The 13737-nt window shown below is 57.0% G+C and overlaps 1 protein-coding gene across 2 annotated transcripts in view; it reads right to left on the reverse strand.

The window, feature by feature from the left end:
* Positions 1 to 556: 556 nt before the first annotated feature.
* The window catches only part of LOC133356589 (sodium- and chloride-dependent creatine transporter 1-like), a 37954-nt gene continuing 24773 nt past the window's right edge, over positions 557 to 13737 (reverse strand). For both annotated transcript variants that reach the window (XM_061574185.1, XM_061574184.1), the window contains 9 exons: positions 9862 to 9965; positions 9230 to 9354; positions 7980 to 8092; positions 7664 to 7801; positions 6672 to 6774; positions 5033 to 5133; positions 4237 to 4410; positions 3230 to 3414; positions 557 to 1287 (listed from right to left, as the gene is read on the reverse strand). In XM_061574185.1, coding sequence (XP_061430169.1) covers positions 1263 to 1287; positions 3230 to 3414; positions 4237 to 4410; positions 5033 to 5133; positions 6672 to 6774; positions 7664 to 7801; positions 7980 to 8092; positions 9230 to 9354; positions 9862 to 9965 — 1068 coding nt within the window. In that variant the 3' untranslated portion in view covers positions 557 to 1262. The remainder of the gene's footprint in view (positions 1288 to 3229; positions 3415 to 4236; positions 4411 to 5032; positions 5134 to 6671; positions 6775 to 7663; positions 7802 to 7979; positions 8093 to 9229; positions 9355 to 9861; positions 9966 to 13737) is intronic.

Below are 13737 nucleotides of genomic sequence, written 5' to 3' on the forward strand. Positions count from 1 at the left end.
TACTGTGTGTGTCAGGCAGTACTGTGTGTGTGCGTCAGGCAGTACTGTGTGTGTCAGGCAGTACTGTGTGTGTGTGTCAGGCAGTACTGTGTGTGTGTCAGGCAGTACCGTGTGTGTGTGTCAGGCAGTACTGTGTGTGTGTGTCAGGCAGTACTGTGTGTGTGTCAGGCAGTACCGTGTGTGTGTGTCAGGCAGTACCGTGTGTGTGTGTCAGGCAGTACCGTCTGTGTCGCAGTGTTTAAGGTCGACTCGGCCTCAAATGAGTACCTGGTGCGGTGTGCAAACATCACCACTGGGGAGGCATAGAAATCACAACTCAAATTGATCGTTAGCGTCGTGTGAGAGGATGTAAATAACAAACAGCTAAGCGTACAACAATACGAATACACACATCCACGTCTCCACAAGGCACCCACGGGCGCCACGGCCTTCGAGGAGCGCATGATGCGGGCAGCCCCGACTGCTGTGCCGCGTGTCGCCGTCCCGTGCCTCGTCGTCGTCACGCTTCAACCAGCGCTGGCGACGTGCCGGACACACACGACGCGCAGAGCCTCTCTCTCTCTCTCTCCACATCGTGGGACTTTTATTAATGTATCATGTATTTATTTTAATTCATACATTTTTGCGTCGATCATTTTCGTATCAAAAAAAGCTCCGCGTGATTATGCCGGCTCTGGTCAAGATGCAGAGCGAGCCGCAAGGCCGCACTCACAGTATTATACTGTAATATACAGCACGAACGCCATCGTAGCCGACGACGTTAATAGTCATCGCTGCCGCCGTCGCCACCGTCAACTCCGCGCCGCGTTCACGCCGCGAGCGCCGCGTTCTCCTCTCTCCCGCACACGTTTTGGTTTTCGTGTAAAAAAAAAAATCGGCTCCTGCTGTCACCCATCCACCTCCTGCTGCCCCCCCCACCCCACATCCTCCCCGACAACCGCCGTTCACCACGGCGTGGAGGCCACGTGAAGTGTCGAGGGCTCGCTGGTGTCAGGAGGTCACGGGACAGACCCGGGTGCCGTATGGGTTGACGGAGATGACAGACAGATGCACCCACCACCACCACCACCCATCGCCGTCATCGTTTGTAAATACTCCATGTTACCGGTGTCACCGAGCAGTCCTCTCCTCCTCCTCCGGTGTCCGAGAGGCTGCATCACCGTCGCTCCGCACACAATCGCAGACCCCGGGGATGAAGAACATCGCCGACCCCCCCCCCCCCCGCTATTGTACCCAGTCTTCCAAACAATGCCGGCTGCTACCTACTGGAACCACCCGGTCAAGATTCTGGAAAAAAGGATCGATGATTGTGCAGCTGATGCTGGTTCTGCGACTGCCAGTTCCACGTTCAGCATTAGTCGTGGAATCCGGGGGGGGGGGGGGCGGGGGGTTAGGGGAGCATAGCTTGAGGGCAGTCGCCCCCAAATTATTTTCATTCATGTGCTCCTCTCTCTCAAGTCCTTCCCGCCACCCCACCCCCTCCACCTTTATTAGGATGAACATATCAGTCTGTCCAGTGACACGCATCCACATCCAGCAGAAGCAGGTAAAGGGGTCGAGGTGGGATCTCTAACCGCCGGTCCTGGCTCCAGAGGGACCATTCAACGTCGTGGACAGAAGGAGGAACTACATTCGGGAAACGTCGGTCCAGGTCCAGGATATTTGGGTTGAGAGTTTTGGGAGCCAGCAGCTGATTCAACTGAACACGCAAGCCAGAGCAATCGACAGCTGCTCAAATGAGCAATCGGGCATCAAGCCCATCTCCCGTCTACAGCAGCCCTCAGCCAGCGGCGAATTGGGATAATTCCACGTTACTATGGCGGGGGTAAGTCTATCCATAGGACAAATGCTGTTAATCTCCCCTCAAAGTGGTGCAGTGTCAATTTCATTGACCCTGGAGGGATGATGGGGCAAGTCAACCCCCGATCACCGCGAAGCCGCGTGGCCAGTTGCGGGGACCGCTCCCGAGTTCCCGAGCCTCTGCCCCCGCGTCGTCCGCCAGCGCCAGCAAGCGGCATCTCCCCGGCCCAGGGGTGCGCCGGCCCGTGCCGCTCGCGCGACGCGCACCGGCGCTTCGTAGCGGCGCGCCGGGTCGCCGCGTTTCGCTCTCATTAGCCCGGGGACGCGCGGGTCACCACGTCACACCGCCTTCTCCCCCCCCCCCCACCACTCTCTGTCCCCACCTCGCTTTTAAACGACTAAACCATTTAAATTAAGAAACGTAAAGGCAGTGAAAACAACGATAACGAGACAGTCCGGTCGACCCGCCCTCGACTTTTTTCTGCCGCTCGGGAAAGCCACGCAAAGCGAAGCGCCGGTGGAGCGAGGCCGCAGCGCCCGTGGCGGCCGCCTCTCTGCACGGCCGACAGACGGCCTCGCCGGGACGCCTCTTGTTTCGCCCAAACGAGAAGCGTAACTTTTACTCTGCGGCGTCTGTGGGCGGTGGATTCGCCTGCCTACGAGATGGCGTGGAAATAATTCGGATTACGTAATTTTTTGTTTACAACATATAAATGGGGAAAAAAATCGAGAGCAAATCATCGGGGCAGCGGCGGTGATGGCCTCCGCGAAATGTGGACCAGAGCATTTTGTTTTATTCGAGTCGAGCTTCGTGCTCCGATGATGAGAAAGATCCTGTCCAGGTATTTTTTTGGGTGGGGGGGAATTGCAGTAACCCAGAGAAAAACCCGGAGTAAGATCGTTCATTCACCAACAACAACCACCGCCCTGCCCCCCCCCCCCACCTTTACACGACCATGGCTGCCCCCAACCCCTGCTCACACAGCAGGGGTGTGAATGGTGACCTCAAGCACTTGCAGAGAGACGCGAAATGGGAAACGAAAACTAAATAAAAAAAAGTTAAATTCGTTTAAAAAATAAAAGTGCATATCCCGTGCAACACACACGCACGCGCACAGTGCCCCATGTATCCGCATCGCACTGGATACCAATGGACCCCTCTCACCCGCCCCCCCACCACTCCCTCGCGTACCCAAGGACCCCGTACGTGCGTTCCCCCCCACCCCCCCCCCCCCGTCGATAAAAGGGGCCCTCCTGGTGATCGTCTCTGTGATAAAGGGGACCCCTCTAAACAAATGGAACCTCCTGGTGCGAGATGGGACCCTGGGTTGGTATCGAGGACTCCTCTATATAAAGGACCCTCTGGAGACTAAGGACCCCCCTTCGCGCAAAGGGGACTCCCCCCCCCCCCCGCCGCCCCCCCCCTCACATCTTGCTTTCCCTCAGCATCTCGAGCTCGATGGCGTTGCCGTTGGGGGCGCCCCCCTTGGCGTGGTGCCCCCCGATGAGGGTGTCGAGGGCCCCGTTGTCAGGGGGCCCCGCGGCCGCCAGCGCTGCGCGGCGGTGCCGCTCCACGTGGGGGCCCAGCACCGGCGTGGTGAGGTGGCGCCAGCGCTGGGGGGGGGGGGGGGGTGAGGGGGGGCACGGAGACGACACGGACCACACACAGGTGAGTGTACGTGCGTGTACCCAGGTGAGCGTGCGTGTACCCAGACGAGTGCTGTGTGCGTGTACCCAGACGAGTGGTGTGTGTGTGTACCCAGACGAGTGGTGTGTGTGTGTACCCAGGCGAGTGGTGTGTGTGTGTACCCAGACGAGTGGTGTGTGCGTGCACCCAGACGAGTGGTGTGTGTGCGTACCCAGGCGAGTGGTGTGTGCGTACCCAGGCGAGTGGTGTGTGCGTGTACCCAGACGAGTGGTGTGTGTGTGTACTCAGACGAGTGGTGTGTGCGTGCACCCAGGCGAGTGGTGTGTGCGTGTACCCAGACGAGTGGTGTGTGTGTGTACCCAGGCGAGTGGTGTGTGCGTGTACCCAGACGAGTGGTGTGTGCGTGCACCCAGACGAGTGGTGTGTGTGTGCACCCAGACGAGTGGTGTGTGCGTACCCAGGCGAGTGGTGTGTGCGTGTACCCAGACGAGTGGTGTGTGCGTGCACCCAGACGAGTGGTGTGTGCGTGCACCCAGACGAGTGGTGTGTGCGTGCACCCAGACGAGTGGTGTGTGCGTGTACCCAGACGAGTGGTGTGTGCGTACCCAGGCGAGTGGTGTGTGCGTGCACCCAGACGAGTGGTGTGTGTGTGCACCCAGACGAGTGGTGTGTGCGTACCCAGGCGAGTGGTGTGTGCGTGTACCCAGACGAGTGGTGTGTGCGTGCACCCAGACGAGTGGTGTGTGCGTGCACCCAGACGAGTGGTGTGTGCGTGTATTCGGCTGTACCTGCTTCAGCGTGCCCTTGCCACGCGCCACGAGCAGGTAGAGGAGGGTGAGGGGCAGGCACAGCATGGAGGAGAGGGAGAGCAGCCAGCCCAGTGCCTCGCCCCACCACGGGTACACGTACACCTTGTTGTACGTGGGGCCCTTGTACTGAATCAGCTGGAACAGCAGCATGCCCTGCGCGAGGGTCCCCGAGGAGGAAGCAGCGCAGGGGTTAGGAGGTCGGACGTCACCGGCAGGCAGGGCACCGTGGGGCGCGGTTGGGGGGGGGGTCGTGGATGCAGGGAGAGGTTCGTGGTGGGGGGGGGGGGGTCGTGGATGCAGGGAAAGGTTCGTGGTGGGGGGGGGGTCGTGGATGCAGGGAGAGGTTCGTGGTGGGGGGGGGGGGTCGTGGATGCAGGGAGAGGTTCGTGGTGGGGGGGGGTCGTGGATGCAGGGAGAGGTTCGTGGTTGGGGGGGGGTCGTGGATGCAGGGAGAGGTTCGTGGTGGGGGGGGGTCGTAGATGCAGGGAGAGGTTCGTGGCGAGCGGTCGATGGGCCTCGAGCGCGTGGCGTGGAGAGTGCGGCGTGGGCGGTGAACTACTCGCTCGCTCGTCACATCGCTCACCCACTCGACCGCCTACTCAACTGCAAACTCACCACATCTCTCACTCACTAAACCACCTTCTCGCCACATTATTCACTCACCCACCCACCTTCACACCATAATTCGCCACGCAATAACGTGAGCGTGGTAAGGCGAACGTCGTGGTCAGCCGGTATAGTGTAGTGTGCCGAGTGCGGTGAGCAATGTGCTCACCATGCACAGTGTGGGAGTGATGAATTTCCAACACCACCCGATCCACCAGTTGGGCCGATACCCAATCATGAGCACCACATCCTCCATGAAGCGGGAGCTACCTGCAAAACAAGGACAAAGATCACCCCGTGTAGCCTTAACACACTGTTGAGGCAAGTGCTGCTAGCAAAGAGCACCTATGAAGGCCGGTACAGCACACAAGGGGGTGGGTGGCCAGCACCACTCCCGGCCGCCTTTTTCTCCCTCGTAGCGATGTTTACACATTGCACCAGGTACTCATTTAAGGCTGAATGAACCTAGGAGAGTGACAGGATAGGTTCAGATAATCGTCACTAATGTTGGCAGTGAGCAGGGATCCAACTCGGGTCACTGGGTTTACCACACAGGGCGCTCATCGCTGTGCTACCGCTCCCCATGTGTGTATATGTGTGTACACACACACATGTACACACACACAGGTGCACGCACACACATGTACACACAGTCCCATCGGTGAGCTCCTCCAGCAAGCGAAGCTGCATTTGCTGGGTCATGTAGCCCACATGGACCAGCTTTTCTTTTTGGCTGGACAGAGGGGGCTAAACAGGCATGCCACGGGCTGGAGAAGAGATATACTGATGTGGTACAGAAGGATGTGGAGCCGATTGGACTTGCCGATGACTGGTACCAGCGGTGTCAAGATCGGCCTCTGTAGAGGAGGCTCGTGAAGGATGCTACTGGGGAGCTGGAGGCAGTCGCCCTCCAGCAACAACGGAGGGCAGAGGAGCGACGCTCATGATCAGCAGAGCGCCGGGCGGCTAAAACGCAGAAAGTTAGCACAGTAGGGGACACAGGTTGTGCATCTGCCAGTCATCTCAGTCAGAAAACCCATCGCATCCGGCTTTGTCCCCCCATGACCTCCTGCCACCGAGCCTCCTCCACTTCGCGTGGCCTAAAAGTGCATCTAGCCTGGCACAAGCGCTGTCTCTATGTGTGACAAATGGCGGTTATTGTTGTTGTGTGTAGACATCTCTGAAAAATAGCTTCATAGCCCATCGGATTCCTCCAGTCTAAATAGCGGTGTGCGCGTCTGTATAGGTTTTTGTGTGTGTATGTGTGTACACGTGTAGGTGTGTGCGCTTGTAGGTGTGTGTGTGTAGGTGTGCGTGGACATCGGTGAAAAATAGCTTCATAGCTCATCGGATTCTGTGCGTATAAGTGTTTGTGTTTCTGGGGATGTGTGTATCTGTTTAGGTGTGTGTATGTTGATGTGTGTGCGTGTAGGCATCTCTGCATGTGGGGAGTGGTAGTGTAGCGGTTAGCGCGCTGCGCTATGAACCCGGCGACCCGTGTTCATGGCCAACACCAGTGACGATTATTTGAACCGGTCCTGGGCCTCCCCTAGGTCGACTCAGCCTAAAATGAGTACCTGGTGTGGTATGTAAACATCACCACTGGGAAGACAAAGGCGGTCGGGCGTGGTCCTGGCCACCCACCCCCTCGTGCAGCGTTCTGGCCTTCATAGGTGCTCGATAACAGCACTTGCCCCAACAGTCTGTTCAGGCTATACAGGGGATCTTTGTCTTTGTGTGTGCATGTGTAAGTGTGCGTGTGTGCATGCAAGTGCGTGTGCAGGTGTATGTGTGTGCGCGCGTTGTACCGTAGACCCACGCCACCACGATGCACTGCCACCCGACCTGCCACAGCAGGGTGTAGCCGCTCACTGCGTAGTTGTCAAACAGCTGGAAGATGTAGATTCCTCCCTGGGAGTGGCGGCAGCACAGCGCTACATTAACGACCCCCGCCGTCACCCCCATTCAAAATCACGAACAATGCCGACCACAGAGCACATAGGGTGGGCGATGGTGTTTACGGTGACTGCTGCTGTTGCATCTGCTGATGCAGCAGCTGATGATGATGGTGTTGGTGATGCTCTTGATGATGTTTGATGCCGACAAAAGCAAAGCTACTGTGGACAATGCCAGTGGTGATATCTTGTTACCACTGCTGCTGAAGGTGCCTCTGCCGTGTGTGATGACAATGATGCTACTGAAAATGGTTATAATTTAGCATATTTGGCATTGCCCCACTGGTTCTTAAAGCGCAAGGCTATTGTTGCGTGTCCCAGACGCAGTCTGGAGTCGTTTCGAAGCGGGGGATGCTGCTGCTGTGTGTGGAGTCCCGTTTGAGTGATTTGCAGAGTAATTTTTCAATATTTGCCACATTTGGGATGGTGACGCCAACACAAGCTCACCTTCTCCCTCATTTCGACTGACATCGTGGGGACGGCGCTTCGTTGTTATTTTACGGTCGGCGCCTCAGAGTTAACCAGGGCGGCCTGGCGGATTCGAACCGCGAACCTCTCTGCGACGACGAGCAGCGAGCGCGGATGGCGCAGGGCCATGTGACACCAATCCCGAGCCAAGCGTCGCTCAAGACGCTTGGCTCGTGAGCGACACGGAACGCGGAACCCGTTTGGAGCTCCCGCAGGTCAGCGCAGCCGTTCCTCTGAGGGTACGGCCCGCGGAAGTGGATATCGCGCAACTACGTCCGGCGACGCTTCACGCGGTGCGGAGCGGCGCTTCCCTTCCCCCCCACCCGTTACCCCCGGGGGCGAGGTGGGGTGGGACGTCGCCACGGCGACGGACGAACCTGCATGACCATGACAAAGCTGACGAGGAACTTGACGACGCAGCAGGCGGCGACGAAGAGCTCGCGCCTCCCGCGGCCTCGCAGCACCGTGGGGAAGATGTCCGAGATGCCTGTCACGAACCCCTCGATCGCCACGAACTGCGAGCGCGGGGGGCACACACGCGGCGCACGGGTCACGCACGCGCGCACGCACCGGTCACGCACGGGTCACGCACGCGCGCACGTCGGGACGTGTCCGGGAGCGGGCGAGCAGGTAGGCGACCGGGCTCGGTTTGTGTGAAGTACGGGCGGGCGGGGCGGGGGGGCGTAGGCGGACCTGGCTGTCGAGGCCGAGCAGCAGCAGCATGACGAAGAAGAGGACGGCCCAAAGCACGGGCACCGGCATCATGGTGACGGCGCGAGGGTACGCGATGAATGCCAGCCCAGGACCTGCAGTACACATACGTAGAGTACACACGTACATAGAGTACACATATTTAGAGTACGCACATACGTAGAGTACGCACGTACATAGAGTACACATATTTAGAGTACGCACATACGTAGAGTACGCACGTACATAGAGTACACATATTTAGAGTACGCACATACGTAGAGTACGCACGTACGTAGAGTACGCACGTACGTAGAGTACGCACGTACGTAGAGTACGCACGTACGTAGAGTACGCACGTACGTAGAGTACGCACGTACGTAGAGTACACACATACGTAGAGTACACATACGTAGAGTACACACATACATAGAGTACACACATACATAGAGTACACACACGTAGAGTACACATACATAGAGTACACATACATAGGGTACACACACATAGAGTACACACGTACGTAGAGTACACACACATAGAGTACACACATACATAGAGTACACACACAGAGTACACACGTACGTAGAGTACACACACATAGAGTACACACACATAGAGTACACACATACGTAGAGTACACACATACGTAGAGTACGCACGTACACGGAACAAAGATCCCCTGTCTAGTCTGAACAGACTGTTGGTGCTGTTAGCGAGCACCTACAAAGGCAGGCACGGTACACGAAGGCGTGGGTGGCCAGAAGCCATGCCCGGCTGCCTTTGTCTCCCTAGTGGCGATGTTTACACATCGCGCCAGGTACTCATTTGAGGCCGAGTCCACCTAGGGGAGGCCCAGGGCCGGTTCAGATAATTGTCACCGGTGTTGACCGTGAGCGGGAATCGAACTCGGGTTGCCGCATGGTGACGGCGCGCGGGTACGCGACGAATCAGCCCGGGGCCTAGCGTACAGGGAGAACAATACCCCATATAGCCCAAACAAACTGTTGGGGCTAGCGCTGTTAGGGAGGTGATAATGGCGGCAATGAAAATGATGACGATGGCAGTGATGGTGACGATGATGGGCATGGCGGCGGTGAAGGTGACGATGGCGATGATGAGAATGATGATGGTGGTGATGGTGATATTGATGGCGGTGTTGGTGATTATGGTGATGACGACGATGATGACAACTGTGGCGATAACGACAACGATGATGATGGCAATGTTGCCGGCGGTGATGCGGCACTCACCGGACTCTGCGACCATGTCGATGGGCACGCCCTGCTCGTGCGCCATGAAGCCCAGGATGGAGAAGACCACGAAGCCGGCAAAGAGGCTCGTGCCAGAGTTGATGAGCGCCAGCACGTACGTGTCCCTAATGAGGAAGTGGAGGCGTGTTAACGAGCGAATGCGCGCACGCACACACGCATCCCTCCTGTCGCCCAAAGAGACTGTAGGGGCAAGTGCTGTGAGGGAGTCTCTGTGAAGGCGAGTGAGGCGCACGCTGGGCTGGGTGGGCGGGCAGCACCACGACCGCTTTGGTCTCCTCAATGGCGATGTTGGTACACTGCACCAGGGACTCATTTGGTGTCAAGTCGATCTTGGGGAGGCCCACAACCGGTTCAGATAATCGTCACTAATCTTGGCCGTGAGCGGGAATCAAACTCGGGTCGCTGGGTTCGTAGCGCGGCGCACGAACCGTTGCACTTCCACATTACGCATACACAAAGACAAAGATTCCCCATGTAGCCTTAACAGACTGTTGGGGCAAGTGGTGTTAGTGAGCACCTATGAAGGCCGGCACGGTACACGAAGAAGTAGGTGGCCAGCACCATGCCCGGCGTACACACACGCACACACATGCGTACACACGCACACGCACCTGAGGCAGTTGTTATGGAAGCGGTTGTAACTGCCGAGGGTGGACAGGGCTCCGAAACCAAGCGCGTACGAGTAGAACGTCTGTGTGCCGGCATCCAGCCACACCTACGGGGTCAGCCACACCACACAGACACACACAGACACACACACACGTGCATTAACACACACACGTGCATTAACACACACCCAAAGATACACAGACAGGTCCAGCCATACTTATGTAATAAAAGGACTCGGACACTTCTCTCTGACTTCGTGTCCTTTATTGGGTTCTTGTCTTCTCCCACACGGCACTCTGTTATAACACTGTATTTGTAGCCCCCGGCTGTTATCGCTATTATAGCTTCCTTTCTCTCCCCGCAGACTCTCTGCTTCGTCTACTGTAACCTCCGTTCTCTCCCTGCAGACTCGCTGCCGACTCCCTATGCAGACCCCCGCTGCTAACCCTATATGCAGACCCTCTTGGCTGCTACTCTGTATGCAGACCCGCTGCTAACTCTGTATGCAGCCCCGCTGCTGACTGCAGCCTCCTCGCTGCTTCGGGTCGGTCACCGCTGGCCAACGGTGCCGATCCTCGCTCCCCTGTGTTCGTGGCGATCTCGCCACCCTCCGCTTCGCCCTTCGTGGCCTCTCTCGTTCCTGGTCCCCCGTCACTCCCTATCCTCTTCCGGTTCCCCTCCTTCTATAGCTTAACCCCTCTCCCCCCACGTGACCTAACTCCTCCCCTCATGACGTCACCTCCGGAGGGCCGTTTACGCCCGCATTACATCACCCTCCCCCATAAAGAAAATCCAGCCGACCTCGGCTGAAATGCAACTTGACAAGCAATGCGGGTGTAAAGGACCAACACGTAAAAAGACACGAAGCATGCAACAACAATATAACAAGAACACAACACAACACAATTTAACGAAACGTGAGGGATTTCGAGCGAGTACGGGTAGCCGGGCCGTCCTGGACGGTCGGCAGCCCACCCGCCGAGCGGGAACGTGGCAGGGTTTTAAGGGCGACGGGAGCGAGTTCATCCGTCGCCATTGGAGGCCCGCCACTGTCCCGGTCGCGTCCAGAGACATCCCGTAATCGCGTCCGCGGAGGGATAGGAAGAGCTGCAGGTTCCGTAGGTTCTGCGGCTCCGGTCGGCATCCCACGAGCGGAACGTCCTCCTTCCTGCGGCGTCACGGCCGGCTTGTCTGTGAAGGGTACGACAGGCGCTCTCGCAAGGTCAGCAGGCACAGGCAAGGGCGAGTCGGTAGCAACAGACCCCGGCAAGGCAACTTCGGGAGATGACGCATCCGGCCGCGGGGCAATGTATGGCTTCAACCGGGATGTATGCACGAACCAGCGCCGCGAACCAACCCGAACACGCGCCGACTGTGGGTTGGGAACCTCAATGAGGCGGACCGGACCTTGCCATGGTTTATGTAATTTAGGAGAGGTACCTGGCCGCACCTGTGGGCAATGAAGCCAGGCCAGGTCCCCCGTTTTCCAGGGGCACTCCCCCTTCGAACGTCGGGCACACCGCTCATTCCTGGCCTGAGCTTTGGCCGTAGCCATGCGGGCTCTTTCCCTCGCCTCAGTGACACGGCGAACGTTGTCCTGAATATACTCAGGAAGAGGCTTAACAGGTCCCCTCGCACCGGTTCCCAACTGCTCATTAATCGGCAGCACATTTTCACGGCCGTACATAAGAAAGAACGGCGAGTATCCAGTAGCCGCGTGCGGCGTCATGCGATACGCCGAAAGCACCCCAGGGATATGCAGATCCCAATCAGATTGATTTTCCCCGACTGTATGGCACAGCATGGCGGATAGAGTCCGATTCAACCGCTCCACCATACCATCCGTTTGTGGGTGGTAGGGGGACGTCCGTATCTTTTTAGTTCCAAGAGCCGCACACACCTCCCCCAACAATTTGGACGAAAAGTTACGCCCTTGATCTGTAAGGAGCCTCTCCGGCGCCCCCTTGTCCATTACATACCCAAATAGAAAGGCGTCAGTGATAGACGCCGCTGACTAGTCAGGCAAAGGCCAGGCCATCGGCCAGCGGGAGAGGTACTCCACCCCCACCAGTAAATACTTATTTCCCTTAGCGGACGGCGGAAAGGGTCCCAAAATATCTAACGCCACCAGCTCATTAACCCGAGATACTTGAATCGATTGTATCGGCGGAACATATGGATGTTTAGGCGGCTTACGGCGGGCACAATCGGTACACGCGCGAACGTGACCGACGACATCTGTCGTCATGCCGTGCCAATAATAGTCTCGCTGCAGCGTCAATAGGGTTTTCTGCACCCCCAGATGTAAAAGTGTGTCACAGTGCAAAGATCTAATCAATTCGTACCGCAATGACGCAGGTACAACGAGACGCCAGTGTTCCTGTATCCCTTCCCTCCACATCAGCAACCCATCTCGGAGAGCAGTTTCCGGAATACCACCCGCACCGAGTTCCTTACCCGCCTTCTCCGTTCGTTTTCGTAACGACACCAAAGATTCGTCCAACATTTGCTCCCGAATCCACACAGACCTCGGAAGACGCAAAATCCCATCAGCCGGTCCCCCATCACCCGGTCCCGGTGTAAGCGGAGTTTCAAGAACATCCACCGCCAGCGCGACAGGCTGAGGGGGGAGCTGAATCGGTCCACACCTATGCGTCCCCGACGCACACGCACAAGGGGATTGTTGCGGCAACCTGGAAAGTGCGTCCGCGTTAGCGTGACGCACACCCTTCCGATGATGAATTTGGAAGGAAAATTCTTGCAGCGTGTCCAGCCACCTCGCCAATTGTCCGGATGGCTGGTCCATCTTAAGAGCATACTGCAAGGCCGCATGGTCCGTGCGGACAATAAACGAGCGACCGTACAGATACGGTCGAAATTGGCGGAGAAAAAAAACAATGGCCAAAAGTTCCCTGCGAGTGACGCAGTAACGGGTTTCCGCGGGAGACAAAACTCGACTCCCATACGCCACCACACGCTCAACTCCACCTTTCGACTGGGACAACACCGCCCCAATACCAGTATCACTTGCATCAGTATCCAGAATGAAGGGATGTTCAAAATCCGGATAATCCAACGTCGGTGCAGTAGCCAGTAAATCGCGCAGGCTCCGAAACGCCGCCTCCTCCGGCGGTCCCCACACAAATTTATGCCCCTTCCCAGTAAGGAGATGCAAAGGCCTGGCGATAGTAGCAAAATTCGGAACAAACCTCCGATAATATGAGGCGAACCCCAAAAACCGACGCACATCACCCACCGTGGCCGGGGTTGCCCAATCACGGACACATGCAGTTTTCTCTGGATCCGTGGCCACCCCGTCCGCACTAACAATATGTCCCAAGTATCGAACGGAGCGTTGCAGTAGGTGACATTTCTTAGGCTTGAATTTCAAATTAGCAGAACGCATTCTGGTGAATACAGCCTCCAACCGCAGTAAATGCTCATCAAATGTGCGGCTGAAGACAATAATATCATCTAAATAAATGAGACATGTCTCCCACTGCAACCCCGTCAATACCAACTCCATCAACCTCTGAAAAGTGGCAGGGGCCGCATTCAACCCCATCGGAAGACAGTTAAATTGGAATAACCCCTGCGGCGTACGGAAAGCTGTCTTTTCTCGCGAGGGCTCGTCAAGGGGGAGCTGCCAGAAGCCCGAAGAGAGATCTAGCGTTGAAAAAAACTTAGCCCCTGACAAGGCGTCGAGAGAATCGTCCATACGCGGCAGGGGATACGCATCTGCCACCGACACTTTATTCAACTTACGAAAATCCACACAAAATCGCAATTTACCATCCTTCTTTTTAACCAACACAACAGGCGCGCCCCACGGGCTATTAGACGGAGATATAATATCCGCTTTCAACATGTCATCCACT

This window comes from Lethenteron reissneri, chromosome 54, assembly GCF_015708825.2.
Source record: "Lethenteron reissneri isolate LAM-NWPU_2019-01 chromosome 54, ASM1570882v1, whole genome shotgun sequence".
Lineage (NCBI taxonomy): Eukaryota > Metazoa > Chordata > Hyperoartia > Petromyzontiformes > Petromyzontidae > Lethenteron > Lethenteron reissneri.